General features: G+C 39.8%; 2 protein-coding genes across 2 annotated transcripts in view; both read right to left on the reverse strand.

Annotated features, from left to right (window-relative positions):
• The window catches only part of LOC141394700 (zinc finger matrin-type protein 5), a 345,637-nt gene that overhangs the window by 25,640 nt on the left and 303,956 nt on the right, over positions 1 to 16,041 (reverse strand). The gene's annotated exons all lie outside the window — the stretch shown is intronic.
• On the reverse strand, positions 5,291 to 6,336 carry LOC141393112 (uncharacterized). The gene is made up of 2 exons (XM_073966059.1): positions 5,410 to 6,336; positions 5,291 to 5,356 (listed from the first exon to the last, which is right to left on the reverse strand). The coding sequence occupies exons 1-2, from the start codon at positions 6,334 to 6,336 to the stop codon at positions 5,351 to 5,353; spliced, it is 933 nt and encodes a 310-aa protein (XP_073822160.1). The 3' UTR covers positions 5,291 to 5,350.

The following is a 16,041-nucleotide window of genomic DNA, read 5'->3' on the forward strand; positions in this document are numbered from 1 at the left end:
TTCTTGCACGTAAAGGAACAGGGCTATTGTTACCAAATCAAATTAGAACAGCTGATAGCAATTAGAACAGCTGATAGCAATTATTTGGTATGTTCCTTTACTTTTGAAAATGGTAAAACCGGCAAAAGTAGTGAACTGCTCTCATATGAATTGTGTGGTGTCAGAAGTAAAGGAACGCTTTTCGAGTAAAAAGTGGTAAAACTTGAAGATTCTTGCACGTAAAGGAACAGGGCTATTGTTACCAAATCGATATTATAAATGTAGGGACATATGGTATGTTCCAGTACTGCACATTTCTACACATTTTTACTATTTTTTTCGATAACATAATGGAAAAATCGGTTATCGGAGTAAAAATGTGTAGAAATGTGCAGTACTGGAACATACCAATAACAGTCTCCCACGCTTATATGAGATCTTTATTATAATAATATTGAATTGAATAAAATTATGTGAATACAATACTAAGCAATATAGTCTCGCAAATGAGAAGGTTTGTTACGGACTCTTTCAGATCTTCGAAGAACAGTAGGAGTTGCAACTTGACGACGATGAGGTGTTACCACTATTTGGAAGACTTGGAGAAGTGGTAGTTATATTTTCAGGTGGATGTTTCTGTTGATTTTGTTGAGCTAGTTCATGATGATAATAACTTAAATCATGCATTCGTTGATTATTATTTTGCTTTATATCTGGATCCGATGATTTTGACAATTCAGGTGCAAAATGGACATTTCGTATTGGGACTCTGGTGGATCTAAGTTGATCAATATGCCTTTTTAAAATATAGCCATCATCGAATTTAATTAAGTAATGTAGTTCTCCAAATTTCTTTATGACAGTTCCAGTTTTCCATATGTTTTTATTGTTCTGCATATGTATGGCTTGAATACGTTCTCCCATGGTATAAGTAAAGAGGTAGATTTAAATGAAAAAAATCTATAGAACCCTTGTTTTTCCTGAATTCCTAAAACTTCAAAATTAAGCAACAAGTGGGTTTGTTTATAACACCAATTTTGAGCATTTTATAAAAATCGCGAAAAATGAATGAAGGACCAATGTTTCTTTGCATAATCAAGTTGTGGATATGATAAAATGTTTGTTTCAATGATAATTATTTCCATACAAATGTTCCAAAAATAATTTTAAAAATCATTGAATTCGATTGTTTTTAAAATTGTTTGGCATTTTATTCAAACACCACACACACATACACAGTTTGTGTATATTGTTTTGAAGTTTTAGGAATACTCGAATGAAAAAATTTAAATTGACATAAAGCTTTGGCTAACCTTTCTTATTAAACCATGCGTTCTCCCACGCTTAACCGACGGACTCCAACTTTTGGCATTGAGGTTTTGAATTCCTTTATAGGTTTTAATGCATCGAGATTTATCCGAATATTTGTGTTTAAATATAGTTCGGCTGGTGTTTTGCCACAATTGAGTGGAGTTGCGCGATACCTTTGAACAATCTCATTGACTTTGTTTTGAATTGAGCCTGGTCCCGATGACATTGCCTTGAGTTTGCGCTTTAAAATTTGAACTGTGCGCTCGGCTAATCCATTTGTGCTCGGGTGTCCAGGAGCGATTAATTTTTGGAAAATACCATTTCTGTTACAATACGTACATAAAGCTTTGGCTAACCTTTCTTATTAAACCATGCGTTCTCCCACGCTTAACCGACGGACTCCAACTTTTGGCATTGAGGTTTTGAATTCCTTTATAGGTTTTAATGCATCGAGATTTATCGGAATATTTCTGTTTAAATATAGTTCGGCTGGTGTTTTGCCACAATTGAGTGGAGATGCGCTATACCTTTGAACAATCTCATTGACTTTGTTTTGAATTGAGCCTGGTTCCGATGACATTGCCTTGAGTTTGCGCTTTAAAATTTGAACTGTGCGCTCGGCTAATCCATTTGTGCTCGGGTGTCCAGGAGCGATTAATTTTTGGAAAATACCATTTCTGTTACAATACGATTTAAATTGTTCGCTCGTGAAAATAGTTGCGTTATCTGATACCATAATCAAAGGATAACCATGGGTAGCAAAAATATCCGATAGTAAATCAATTGTTGCTTTGATTGTTGGTGAGTCGCGTATAACTCGAAATTCCACCCACTTTGATTTCGCATCGATAACAATTAAAAATTGATAGCCTTGAAATGGCCCTGCATAGTCAATATGTACTCTCTCCCAATTCGCCTGTGGTTCCTCCCAATGATGGAGTGGAGCTTTCGGTGGCTTATTTTGAACTTTGACGCACGATTCGCAAGATTTCACAATGTTTTCTATGTCTCGGTCGATTCCTTTCCAATAACAATATCGGCGGGCAAGCTGTTTCATCTTGACTATTCCTGGATGAGTACGTTGTAATTCTTGAAGTATGCTAGACTGAAGACTGCGTGGAATAACTACACGTTGGCCCTTGAAAATTATTCCAGAATTAAGCGTATACGTTCCGTCATGACTCGAAGCATTGATTAAATTTGACAAGATTTTTGAAAGTTCTGGATCCTTCGCGGTTTCATTTCCTATTTTAGCGGCATTTATGGTAACATGGGGCGCCTTCGCCACGTTTTTGTTCAAAATGTTCTCATATCGACATCATTAAAGTTTTTCCAAATATTATTTTTGGTAAGAATATTAGCATATCTTGACTATAAGTTTTCATATATAAATGATTATAATTTTGTTTTTAAAATATTATTTTTGAGAATTTACAAAATGTCTAAAAAGTGGCGAAGCCTCCCCACCCATAGGGTAGCTTCGCCATCGACATAGGACATATATCAACGGACTCTAAAACAGGCATTTACCATACTTCCTCCTTAAATACCAATATAAGGCATAAAATGGACATTTTTCTATTTAATAATCAAAAATGATTCTAAAATTTTCCAAAAGAAACATATTTTAGCCGTTAATTGAAGTGGGTACCTTGAATTTTTGCTAAATTAGATAGGTTTAGCACAATATTTTATTTCAACTTCACATTATAGCGTGGTATATCAGTAGCATAAACAATTTAAGTTAAACCTGACATATTTCTCACATTAACCCACTACACCCCTATCATGGCGTAGCCGCCCCACCCCCTACATAGTTCATAATATGAACATATTGACATTTACAACTACTTTTATCATGCAAATTATTTGGATTTATATTCTTCAGTAGTTGTCTAATAACGGCATAAAATATAATTTTGATATCACAAAAGGTATACAAGATATCACAAAATATGCCTACCATGAATGTTTTTCGCAATACCCCAAAAACATGAAACCGCGTGCATCAGCAGTCATATATTTGATAGAAATGCCAATTTTTGGGAGATGAAAGATCTTCGTTAAACTCACAATTTTCCCTTTAACGGTATTTCTCTAGCAGTTATAGTTATCAAGAAAATCGGCGCTGGCGAAGGCGCCCCAGTGGCGAAGCCGCCCCATGTTACCATATATACTCACTTGATATTTCAAAAATTGATTCAATATATATTTTGTTCGTCGTTGGTAAGTGTATCCGTGGATGGTTTTTGTTGAGGCTGGGTAGCTCTGGATAGGCAATCAACATTTGTATGCTCAGACCCCTTTTTATATACGATTTCATATTCGAAACTTTGTAAAAACTCGGCATACCTTAAGAGTCTGGCGGCTGTAATTGATGGTAGTTTGTTATTCTGATGAAAAATACGCGTTAATGGGCTGTTATCAGTAACCAATTGAAATTTCCGACCATATAGGTACATAAAAAAATGATTAATCGTAAATACGATTGCCAAAGCTTCGCGATCTATCTGGCTATAATTCTTTTCGGCTGATGTTAGTGCTCGTGAAGCATACGCGACAGGACGCTCCTCTCCATTGACCCTGTGTGAGAGTACCCCTGCTACACCAGTAGGGCTTGCATCACACGCTACAATAACTGGCAGATTTGGATCAAATGGTATTAATACTTCATCACTTGAGATAATTAATTTAAGTTTCAGGAAGGCAGCTTCACAATTTGAGTTCCAATGAAATTTTCTATTTTTCTGGGTAAGTTGACGCAGAGGAGAGGTAATAGAAAACATGTTTGGTATAAACCTGGAGTAGTATGTGATCCTAAAAATCTTCGAACGTCTTCTACATTGGCTGGTCGTGGTATATTTGAAATGGCAGGGATTTTTGAAGTTGATTTTGAAATTTTGTTATATTCTACGGTGTGACCTAGATATTCTATCTTTGTTTGTAGAAATGAGCATTTACTTCGATTCAAATGTAGATCATGTTCCCGTAGTCGATTTAAACATTCTACCAAATTCTGTTTGCATTCTGCTTCAGTAGAACCATGGACCACGATGTCGTCAAAATATAACTTGGTTTTATTCAGTCCAGATAAAATTTGTTCAATTATTCGATTAAATTCTGATGGGGCAGTTTTAATGCCGAATGAGAGACGGTTGACCGTGTACGTGCCTTTATGTGTGGACATTGTTTGTATAACTCTTGACTCTGGATTAACGCCCAAGTGTAGATACGCCTTATATAAGTCCAGGCGACAGAAATATTTTGAACCCTTAAGGCTATGTAAGACATCATCGATTCGACGTATTGGATAATTTGAAGAAACTAATTGTGGATTTACACCTGGCTTATAGTCGACACATAATCTTATACCCCCGTCCGGTTTTGGGATAATAACTAGAGGAGATCCCCAATCGCTTCTTTCGCATTTTGAAATTATTCCGGCATTCTCCAAATCATCTAGTTCCCTTTCAACTCGCTCTCGAAGTGCGTATGGAATTTCGCGTTCCTTAATAAAAATAGGTTTGGCTCCCTCTCTTAACTGCAATGTTACTTCAAAGTTTTTAACACAACCTACTTTCTCAGTAAATACGTCTTCAAATTCCTTGACAATATCTGGTATGGAATCTAAATTTGCCTTCCGAACAGTGTAAACATTGTCGAAGCACCGGTCATCTACTTGACGAAGGTCGATTTCCAATTGACGAATCCATACCCTACCAAGTAATGCATCATACTCGTCCGGCACAACATATAACTCCTGCTTTGACATTTTATTATTATATTCGACTTCAACATTAGCCTTTCCTTCAGGAATTATAATATTTTCGTATATGATCGAAACGCAATTTTAGATTTCTGTAGAGGTGCATCAATTTGTAGTCGATCGTATTGTGACTTTGGAATTAATGTAAAGCCAACTCCTGAGTCGACTTCAAATTCTTGACGCCGTCCGTTATTTTTAACAGTGACAAAATATTTCGCAGCATCAGCTACGGTCTGATTGGAAAATATGTCAAAAATTTGGTGTATGCCATAAATCTTGTGGACTGCGTTATCTTCATCGCTGTGATAACCCGAATTATTGTTTGAAGATTTTAATAAAGTTTTGATACATACTTGTTGTAGGTGTCCTTTTTTCCCGCACGACTTACATTTGAGGTTATTTGGATTTGTTCGACAGTCTTTACTTTTATGATTGTCCCGGCCACATCTAATGCACAAGTGATCGATTCCCAAATGGCTGTAATTTACTCTTGACTTGGAACGGTGGTTTGATTTTGATGATCGATTGTATTTCTGGCGACTGCTTTGACGAGAAGTTCTTGTCTGGATTCTGTTGACGTCACTGGTAGTTGCATGTGTGTTTGTTGTGTTAATTTCCCGGCTATCTATTTTTGATGCTTCTAGTGATAATGCCTTTTGGATAATTTTGTCGAATTCGGCTTCATCAGATTGTAGTAGATGCTCTCTAATTGAATTATCGTTTATCCCACGAATGAATTGTGCCCTTAGAAAAATATTTGATATATCTGCTTTACAATCGCATGTTGACACAAAATTGCATTCATTTGTATCCCGGCGTAGCAATGCGACGTAATCTGCAATAGTTTGATCTTCTCTTTGGTACGTGGACAGAAACCTATGCTGAGTTACCAAAATATTTTTGTTTGGACATAAGTGTTCTTCCAATTTCTTGATTAGATCGTCGTATTCTATTTCGGTTACAAGCTTAGGGGCAACAATTGACACTAAAAGTTTGTAATGCGTTGATCCAATTGAGTTTATAAGCATTTGATGACAAGTTGTTTTATTGTTGAAAACTCCTTTCATGGTTAGGTAATTCTCGAATCGTTGTCTGTATAACCTAAAACTTTCCTTTTTGTCATCAAAGCTCTCAAATGGCGGCAGCAATACTTGAATTGGTTGAGCGCTCAGTTGTTGTTGTTGAAGTTGGCTGCTTTGTGTTTGAGTAATTTTCTGCAGCAACTCGGACTGAGCCTTACTAAATGTTTCCAGCAATCTCGCAAACTGTGTTTCATCCATTGTTTATGTTTTGTAATAATTAATTTATCCAGTTAAATCCTGCTTTTGTTTTTCTCGTCGCCACTTTTATGTATTTTCCTTTGATAAGGAATATAATTAAAGAGTTATTGAAAACACGCGCTTGTTAATGTTTATTACATGACGTTTATTACTTCAATAACTAATACTAGAATTATAACATAAGATGAGTGATGACAATTAGAACAGCTGATAGCAATTATTGTTACCATATCGATATTATAAATGTAGGGACATAACACACACTTTGCAAGAGAACGGAGAGACTTAAGGGCTGTTTACACCATATATCAATGTCACATGAGCTGTCATTTCTTTCACCCATTCGACATTCTCTATGTTTGTCAAAATTGACGTCATCCATACAACTTTCAATTTGTGCGTTCATACCTTCAAGTGTTATTTTCGTATGACATAACCTATAAATATAAAAACAGCTGTTTTTGTCATTGTTTACATTTATTGTTGAGTTGCAAATTTGGGCAAATTTTAATTTTGGTTGAAGGAAAATGAATATCTAGCATGTTTGTTGTGGTAGTATAGGTTTTTGGGGTTATAGAGGCATTCATGTTTTTGCCACAAAGCAATCATTTCCAAAACTGCTTCTTTCGACCAATCGATCTGAAAATAACATTATAAACACCCTTTATTTACTTTTCTAAATATTTAAATATACATAACTTTCCATTTACTTTTTTAAAGATTTTGTTTTTCAATTTTTTTTTTTTTTGAGAATGCCAGAAAACAGCTGATAAATTTATGTTTACATACGAGAATGCCGTATCAAATAGAGCGCTCCCTAAATGAAAAATTTACATATGAGTTGCCAAATCATTCTGATAGATGACAATTTTCATAGTGGTCACACTATGTGTACAACATTCGCAGGTAGAAAATTTGACATCTCATACGACATTGATAGATGGTGTAAACAACCCTTTAGCAAGATGGCGGGAAAATGAAGCAAGAGAGCACAAAAACTTTGCGAAAGAGAAAAGTAATACTAAAATTTGCTAAGTACAAAGAGAAACTGAAAAGCCATTCTGTGGAACTAAATAAAATTATAACTTTTCAAAATAACTACTTTTTGATAAGTTCAAAGTGAAAAGCGATAAGTTGTTTCGTGGAATAGGGCCGAAGTAACGTAATTTGGTGACTATGTGGGTTCGAGTCCTTGGCTTTCCTTTTTCACTTGCAAATAATTTCCGATCATCAAGCTTAACTCTAAACGAGAAAATTAATAAAAAAATCATTAAAAATGATCTTTGCCCTAAAAGGCAAAATTTCAAAAAATAAAAAACAGGCTGAGCCCGGCTGGGATTTGAACCCACGTCCTTGAATCATATCAAAAAATGTCACGGCGTGTTAGCGTTCAAAGTCAAAACTCATAACTTCTAAGGCAGCGCAAAAGATCGTTTGTCGTGAAGAAAATACATATCAGAGGCCAAATATCCGCGTAAATGTATAAAACACATTTGCGTTTGAAAAAACGAAAAAATCTAGGACAGAGAAGCCACTACATAGTCGATACGTCCGAAGATCTGCTTTACCACCAGTGAAACCAGGTAACGTAATTTGGTGACTATTTGGGTTCGAGTCCCTGGCTTTCCTTTTTCACTTGCAAATAATTTCCGATCTTCAAGCTTAACTCTAATGCCTTTTTCAGACTGTCGGTGCTTCGCTCTCTATTCGTTGTTCGACCCCAAATTACGATGTAATTACTTCATTTCCCATACAAAACATTGAGAACGAACAACGATTTGTGTACATTTAAATTTAAATTACTCTCAGAACGACGATAAAATATGTCCCATCTCTAACAAATGAGAGAATTTATCGAAATAAATTAATTATGACAGGAAAGGTTAGGTTAGGTTTGGTTTGGGGATGTGTAGTCAATATATATGTATATTGACTACGCCACTCGGAGACCTTTCGGTCCATTGTGATCATCCATAGAGAAAAAAGGAGGTTCAGAATTACCTGAAAAGAGAAGAGAAAAGAGAGAAGAATAAAGAAAAAGGGGGAGTGTTGTTTGGAGAGTAGTAATAAATGAATTATTAATAAGAAAGAATGAAGATATAATAAAGACAGAGAGGGTGGTTTATTTGGCGATTGTGGAAAAAACTGTCAGAGAAGTAGTTACGCTTATGGGTCGCGCCGTCCCAGCCACTTCAGATTTTTGATGATGTTGTTTATGATTGTTGGTTCCATGTTTGAGTAGAAGGTTAAGCTTGGAGGAAAGCGTATTCCTGTTAATCTATACCGCTTTCGTGTTAACATCGGGCAACGACATAAAATATGCTCGATCGTCTCCGTTTCCTCCTCATCTTCACAGAGCCTGCAATAGTCCACGCCATCATCCTGCCATTTGCCGATAAAAGCTCGGATGTTGCAATGGCCGGTAATGACTCCCGTCAATACCCTGATTTCTGACTTACTCAAACTTAAAAGCGAAGTTGTTCTCTTTGTTGAAAGATTCGGCCAAATGGCCCTTGACACGTTGCACCTTGGTTCATTATGCCATAGTTCCTTGGCTTGTTCTTCAAAGAACGTCTCCACCTTCCGAAAAACGTGACATATGGGTGGTTTAATAGAAACAGTGATAGCTTGACTTGTTGATTGAGATCCGTGTCTTGCCAGTTCATCTGCCTTCTCGTTACCCACAATGTCGCAGTGTCCCGGTACCCAGCAGAGTCGGACAGCGTTATTTAGGTTCGCCAAGGCAGTTCTACACTCAAGAACGGCCTCAGACTTGATATTGGGGGATTTGATGGCTTTAAGAGCCGGCTGACTATCAACGAAGATAGTCACCGGTTCAAAGATTTCAGCATCCAGACTTTTCGGGGCAAAGCTTTTCGCAGTAGACGCCAGCTCCGGTACCTTCTTCCATCTTGGAACCGTCTGTATAGAAAGCCGGACCGTCCAGAGGAGGGTTACTACGGATCCAGTCATCTCTACTAGGGATAACGACCTCAAAATCATCAAATCTATGGATTGGTGATAAGTAGTCGCTGAATTTCCCCTGCTGATTTAAGCCAAGGTTTGGCCCTAGCTCTCGAAGAATGCATGCTTGACCATAGGTGCTGTCACGCCAACGATTCAATTCATGTAGCCTTAGAGCACTACGTGCTGCTTGACCTTTGATGCTAATTCTCGTGGGCAAGAGGTTTAGCATCGCGTTCATAGCTGCTTGTGGTGTACTTCTAAAAGCTCCAGTTATCAGGATCGAGGCTGCCCTTTGCACCTTGTCTATGCTGCCCGAGTTCGATTTATGTCGAAGCGCATGCCACCAGACAAGACATCCATAGGATAGGATGGGTCTCACCACAGTATTATACAACCAGTGCACGATGGGGCCAATGACAGGTTTTCGAGGCAACAAATCACTGGGGCAAGCTAGACCTTCCAAATTTTGTACAGATGTTTATAATGGACTTAGAAACAAATATGCCAAATTTGGTTCATATCGGTTCATATATACATATAGCTCCCGTATATATGTTCGCCCGATTTCAAGCAATTGATGAACCAAACACGGAAATTCTGCCCAATTTTTATGCGATTTGGAAAATACCACGGAATTAGAACTACAAATAAGTTTGCCAAGTTATATTGAAATCGGTTCAGATTTTGATATTGCTCCCATATATATTTTCGCCCGATTTTAGGTATTTGGTGCACCCATCCCGCTATGTATGTCCAATCTTGATGAAATTTGAAATGTGTGACGGATTTTGGTCTAGAAACATTTTTGGTAAATCATATTGAAATCGGTTCAGAATTGGATATAGCTCTCATTATATGTTCGCCCGATTTCAGGCAAATGGTTGACCAATCATGCAAATTCCATCAAATTACAATAAAATTTGGAAAATGTTACGGAATTCGGACTACAAAAAAGTTTGTCAAGTTATATTGAAATCGGTTCAGATATAGATATACCTCCCCTATATACATATGTTCAAATTTCATGGTTTTGCCTGTGGTTTGTTATAAGTTAATAAAAAGATGTTCCAAATTTAGTAAAAATCGGCTAAGATTCCGCCACAAAAGCCAACTATTATTATATATATATATTATTATTATATACGTCTATTAAATTTTTCCGAAATCCAAATGATAACATTAACGGGTTTCCGATTATTCTCCAACCAAAACATAAAAATGTCCATATTTTTAAGTATTACGACATTTGAAATCAGATTTTTATGAAAAGGCGCAGATAGGCGCAGCTAATTTTTTCACAAAATGATAGTACACATTAATACCTTTCACCACATATATATAATACCCTAGATCTACCTAGATCTCAAAAGTTATACTCCAGAGAACACATGGATAACAAAGCAAAATACTCCAAAAAAGACATAACATCTTAACTCAAAAATACATTTACCACACATAACATTTTTATTATTTCTTAACACTATCTTATTTTACATACCCATTGAAGAGCTTTCCATGTTTAAAAAATATAAAAATGTTGAAATGTTCTTTTTGGCGCCTAAAATGCTTTCACTACTTATTTATAATGAATGTCGGAAAATGATGCATAAGAAAATATGTCACCATTGCCAGATCAGTATGTCGCTATGTGGTGTTACCAGATTGATTTATTTTCTTATTTTTAGTGATTCAGAGTGTTGGCAATCGAAATCCGTTATTATTTTTTTCAAATTGTTCACTTCAAAAATTGACTTTTTGCCTCGAAAACCTGCTATTGGCCCCATCGTGCAGTGTATAATAGCTGGATTTAGACCCCAACTTTTCCCAATCGAATTCTTACATGAATAGAGTGCGATCATACCTCTCTTCGTCCGTTCCTCGACGTTCCTTTTCCATCTCAGTTGAGAATCCAGGATTGTACCTAGGTATTTGGCCTCAGGAGATAGATGCAACTGCACTCCATCCAATGTTGGTGGTATGAAGTCGCCAAGCTTACGCTTTCTGGTGAACAATACCAGTTCTGTTTTCGTTGGATTTACACCAAGGCCATTTGTGGTGGCCCAACGAGACAGCTTTGATAAGGCTCCTTGCATAAGCTCCGAAATGGTGGACAAGAATTTGCCAGTTATTAGTAAAACTACATCATCCGCGTATGCGACAACCTTGATGCCCTGATTGTCGAATTCCGCCAAAATATTGTTTATCACAAGTAGCCACAGCAGCGGTGAGAGTACACCTCCCTGGGGAGTACCTCTAGTTACTGTCTTCCTTGTTGTCAACTCCCCAATGCTGGAATTTATGATCCTGCTCTCCAGCATTCTCTTTATCCAACAGGTCAGGGTTTCCGGGGTGCTGACCGATCTAAGCGAGAGATGAATGGATTCAGGTTTTACGTTGTTAAAGGCTCCTTCTATATCCAGGAAAGCCGCCAAGGTAAAGTTTGAATTCTCCATATTTCTCTCAATGAAACCCACGACCTCATGAAGAGCAGTTTCGACAGATTTACCTTTCATGTAGGCATGGTGCGAGTTGCTCAGCGAGGCAGTGTCTACAAAGCTCCTAATCTCCAGATCGATCAGTCGTTCGAGTGTCTTGAGGAGAAAGGAGGATAGACTAATAGGTCTGTAGTCTTTCGGTGCAGAGTGACTGGCTTTCCCCGCTTTGGGGATGTAAGTTACCTTTACCTCTTTCCACAGATCTGGTACGCAGGAAAGAAACAAACAGGCCCTAAAGATCTCCTCCAGAATTTGGTATATCTGCGGTGCAGCAAAATGAAGCATCGTAGGAATTACTCCATCTGGACCAGGTGACTTATAGGGTTTGAATGTACTTACTGCCCACTTTATTTTCAGCCTGTTTCTGTATGTCGAACGAAGAATTTGTGCGAAAGAAACACGTCCAAACTCGTGTGTGTTTTTCAAATTTGTTTTTTATTTTGAAGCAAACGCAAAGGTAAAATTATTTCGAAAACTAAAGATTGGGCGTGTTTCATTCGCACACTTTCTACTTTCGACATACAGAAACTGGCTGTTTGTTTCTGCTTACAACCTTATCAATGAGGCTTTCGTCCACTGACTCTTGGACTTGGAAGTTGTCACATTCAATGTGAAGGTTATTGGCATCCGTGCAGTCAGGGAAGTGGGTCTCAGCTAGAAGGTTTAGAGTCTCAAGACCTGAGTCTGTCCACGTGCCGTCCGGTTTTTTGACACTACCAATGGATTTGGGGTCCTTCGAGAGTATCTTACGGAATCTGGCAGCGTCGTTTACCCCTTCTACAGACTCACAGAAACAAACCCATGACTTCTTTTTGGCGCGCTTGATTTCACTCTTGTATTTGGTGAAACTCGCTTTATACGATTCCCAGTCACTGTCAAGTTTCGTCGAGTGCGCCTTGTTGTACAACTTTTTGGTGTTTTTCCGTAGTTCGCCAAGATCCTTGTTCCACCACACCGGTTGGGATTTCTTCCCGGGATAAGTTAATGGACAGGCATCCTTATGGCAGCGAAGAAGGATTTCTGTTAGGTTGGACACCTTACTGTTAAGCTCAGCAATTGTTTCTATCCTTCCGGGGAGTGTCAGTTGATGGTTCGTCAGATCAGTGAACCTTCCCCAGTCCGTCCTTCTCGGGTTCCTATAAGGATTTTGGCGGACTCCGTCGAAAGAGATTTCAAAGTATATCCTCATATGATCCGAAAAGGAGCATTTGTTGGATACCCTCCAGTTCTTGACGACAGAATCATCTAAATTAGACAGGGTTAGATCAATGACCTCCTCCCTGTCTCTAATTTTAAAGGTGGGATCATTTCCTATATTACATATTCTTAGATTGTAAGATAATATAAAATTGAAAATCGACTCACCTCTAGTGTTTGTGTCTTTGCTGCCCCAGTGAAAAATGGTGGGCGTTGGCGTCACATCCAAGGATAACGTTACAAACGCCCAGGTTCTCCTTTAGCAGCCTGTGTACCCCCTGATTTGGTGGATCAGGGTCCTCATACGGCATGTAGATTGAGGACAGGAGAGTGACCTTCTCCCTGCCGTTCTCCAGTCGCACCGTGCACATGTCTCCATTACTGTAATTAGATAGAAAGATTAGATTGAGGTTCTTCCTACCTACCACACAGGTCCTCACCTTGTCCCCTTCGGACGATGCGAAGACCTCGAAGTTGGCATTGTTCAGTCCAGAGACCTTATTTTTATATATATAAGGTTCCTGGACTAGAACAATGTCTACCTCTGAGTTCGTGAGGGACAGGAGTAGTTCGGCGGCAGCTGCTTTACAATGATGCAGATTAATCTGCAAAATGCGTAGCACCTGCCGCCTACCTACTCCTACTGATTTCCGCGAGGTGGAATCAGTCGGAACCGAACCCATCCTGAACCGAAGTTCAGTTTTCCCTCACGAATCTTAAGGTACTCCTCTCCTGAGGAGTCTACCGCCATCTTGATGTCCATCCCTCCATTCTCCTTACAAGGGGTGAGACTCATTACAGTCCAGTCCTTAGTAAGGATACCTGGGTTCTGGAGCTCCAGCATCCTCAGCAGAAGTTCCTTATTCACGGTAGGTGGGGGAACCCATGCTGGGAATACCTTCCTGGACGGAATCTCCGTTATAGACACCGCAGCAATTTTTGCCCCCTCCCAAAGTTCATCAAAGCCATTAACTGTCTTCTTAAGGTACTCTTGCGAGCTCCTGTTGAGACATTTAATGACTTTAACTCCCTTGTGAAGGAAGGCGCCACCAAACTGGCGGTCACCCTGGTTCGCCTCGAAGAGCAACCAGTGACTTTCGCTGATTTTCCCGAAGGGGTCAGCTCGGTCGATGATTGCAACTAGGAGCTCGTCATCGTTTGCCACCGTGGCCGTTTTGGCGTAGGGTTTCCTACGTCCTCGATCACGTGCCTTGGTAACAGCTTTTCCTGAGGAGGTGGACGCCTTCTCAGTACTGGTGCTGCTTCCCTTGGCTTTGTGAGCAAGGACGCCAGCATAGGAGTTCGCCGTGTTGACCGTCTGAGAGATCATCGTCTTCTTTGGCGAAGGCTGTGGGCCTTCTGAAGAGCGAACCCGCTTCACAGTCTTTGACTGCGAGGACTTGTTCGTCTTCTCCGAAGTCGATGGTGTCCCAGTCGATCCACCCGTCGTTACCCCCGAGTGGCTTGCGCAGGTCTTAGACACCTTCTGTTCGTCCGCTTTACCCTCATCAGTTGGGGTAGGATCCGGATTTGGGACAGTCACCTTCTCCAGTTGACTACTCTTACGAGAATCATTAGGTGTCGGATTATGCCCCTTATCCTTTTCCAGTCCCTTCTGGCTCGGGTTCGGCTTCGGAACAGCTTTAGGTTCCACCTTGCTGTCAGAAGCAGCAGGCTTCACCTCCACCTTTTTGCTTGCCGCCGCAGCCTCTACTGAGTCTTTGGCTGAAGCAGGGTTCGGGAGAAAGATTTTGTCCACCAGGAGCTCGCATCTGGGTGCATTTGGATAGATTCTTTCGAACTTCCGTATGTACTTGAGCTTGCTCTTGATGAACATGATCTCTCTCCTAGTATGCGAGCTCGCGTCCCTTCCCACGAACTTGCGCAGATACGAAGCCGCACGTTTGTAGTGCCTCGTATCTGAAGCCTCTTTGGCGGAAATTGCGACTGCGTCGGTGTCCGTCGATGAGGTTTCCTTGGATTCCCCAACGCAGGCCGGAGACTCAGAGTCAGTGGCAATTGTTGGAGCTTCCGTTGATTGCCCCTCGATGGTCATCGACTTAGAGTCAGTGGCTGTTGATGGATCATCTCTAGATTCTCCATCAACATCCATTGACTCCGTGGCAATCTGCCTTCGAAGCTTATTATCGGCTGGTGCCGATACAGGACCAGACTGCTTGCGACTTGTCTGTGGTTGCGAACCCAGGTTCACAACCTCTTCGACCACATCACCGTCAGTGGACATGTCGTCATCAGACCTTCTTGTTGACTCAGCTGGGATCACCGTAATGTCCAGTTCGTCGTCAGTGAGGGTGAGATTGTTGAGCATGTCCTCTGGTGGTATGGTCGGAACAAGTCTCTCCAGTTGGTCAAGGAGTTCGCTACTCTGTCTCTCCAGACTGTCCCCAATCACTTTGAGATGTAGGTCGTCCCCGCCCAAAACTTCGGTCCTGTCAGCCGTGGACTGATTAACACCAGTTTTGGCTAAAGCATTATCCTTTTGAAAAACCGGTCCGTCAACAATATTTCGGGTTGTATATTCTGCACTTGTAGCAGTTACGGCTGTAGGTGCCAAGGCATCCACACCTGAGACAGCCGGATCACAATCGCTTTTTATGTCTTTTTATGTCTTTTACCCATCTTAGTTGATTTATTTAAGGGAACTACCCCGATCCAATTTTGGTCCACGGGGGGTTTGAAAGAAAAACAAACCCCCAGGGTTTCTGAGATATGTGGAGACAGAAAAACACCTTCAGTTTCCCTCGGGCGTTGCTGACCCCGCATGTCTCAGAAACCCCCTTCCCATCCGCCACCCGGGAAGACGCGCCCAGTAGAAGATTGGCAACTCCCGTGGGTTATGACAGGAAAAATACAAAATTTAAAAATTTATTAAAAACCCAAACATTTATAGAAAAATTGCAAAATATGAATGAAAAGTAAACGGTTTAACGACTGGTATATGTTCAAATCATAGGAAATTGTGTCTTCTCTTTCATTGCACTTGCATTTCTTGTCCATCGTTTCAAATTCGCGTACAAATTTAGAA

Source organism: Musca autumnalis, unplaced genomic scaffold, assembly GCF_047663935.1.
Source record: "Musca autumnalis isolate F117 unplaced genomic scaffold, ASM4766393v1 scaffold_2, whole genome shotgun sequence".
In the NCBI taxonomy this organism is placed as follows: domain Eukaryota; kingdom Metazoa; phylum Arthropoda; class Insecta; order Diptera; family Muscidae; genus Musca; species Musca autumnalis.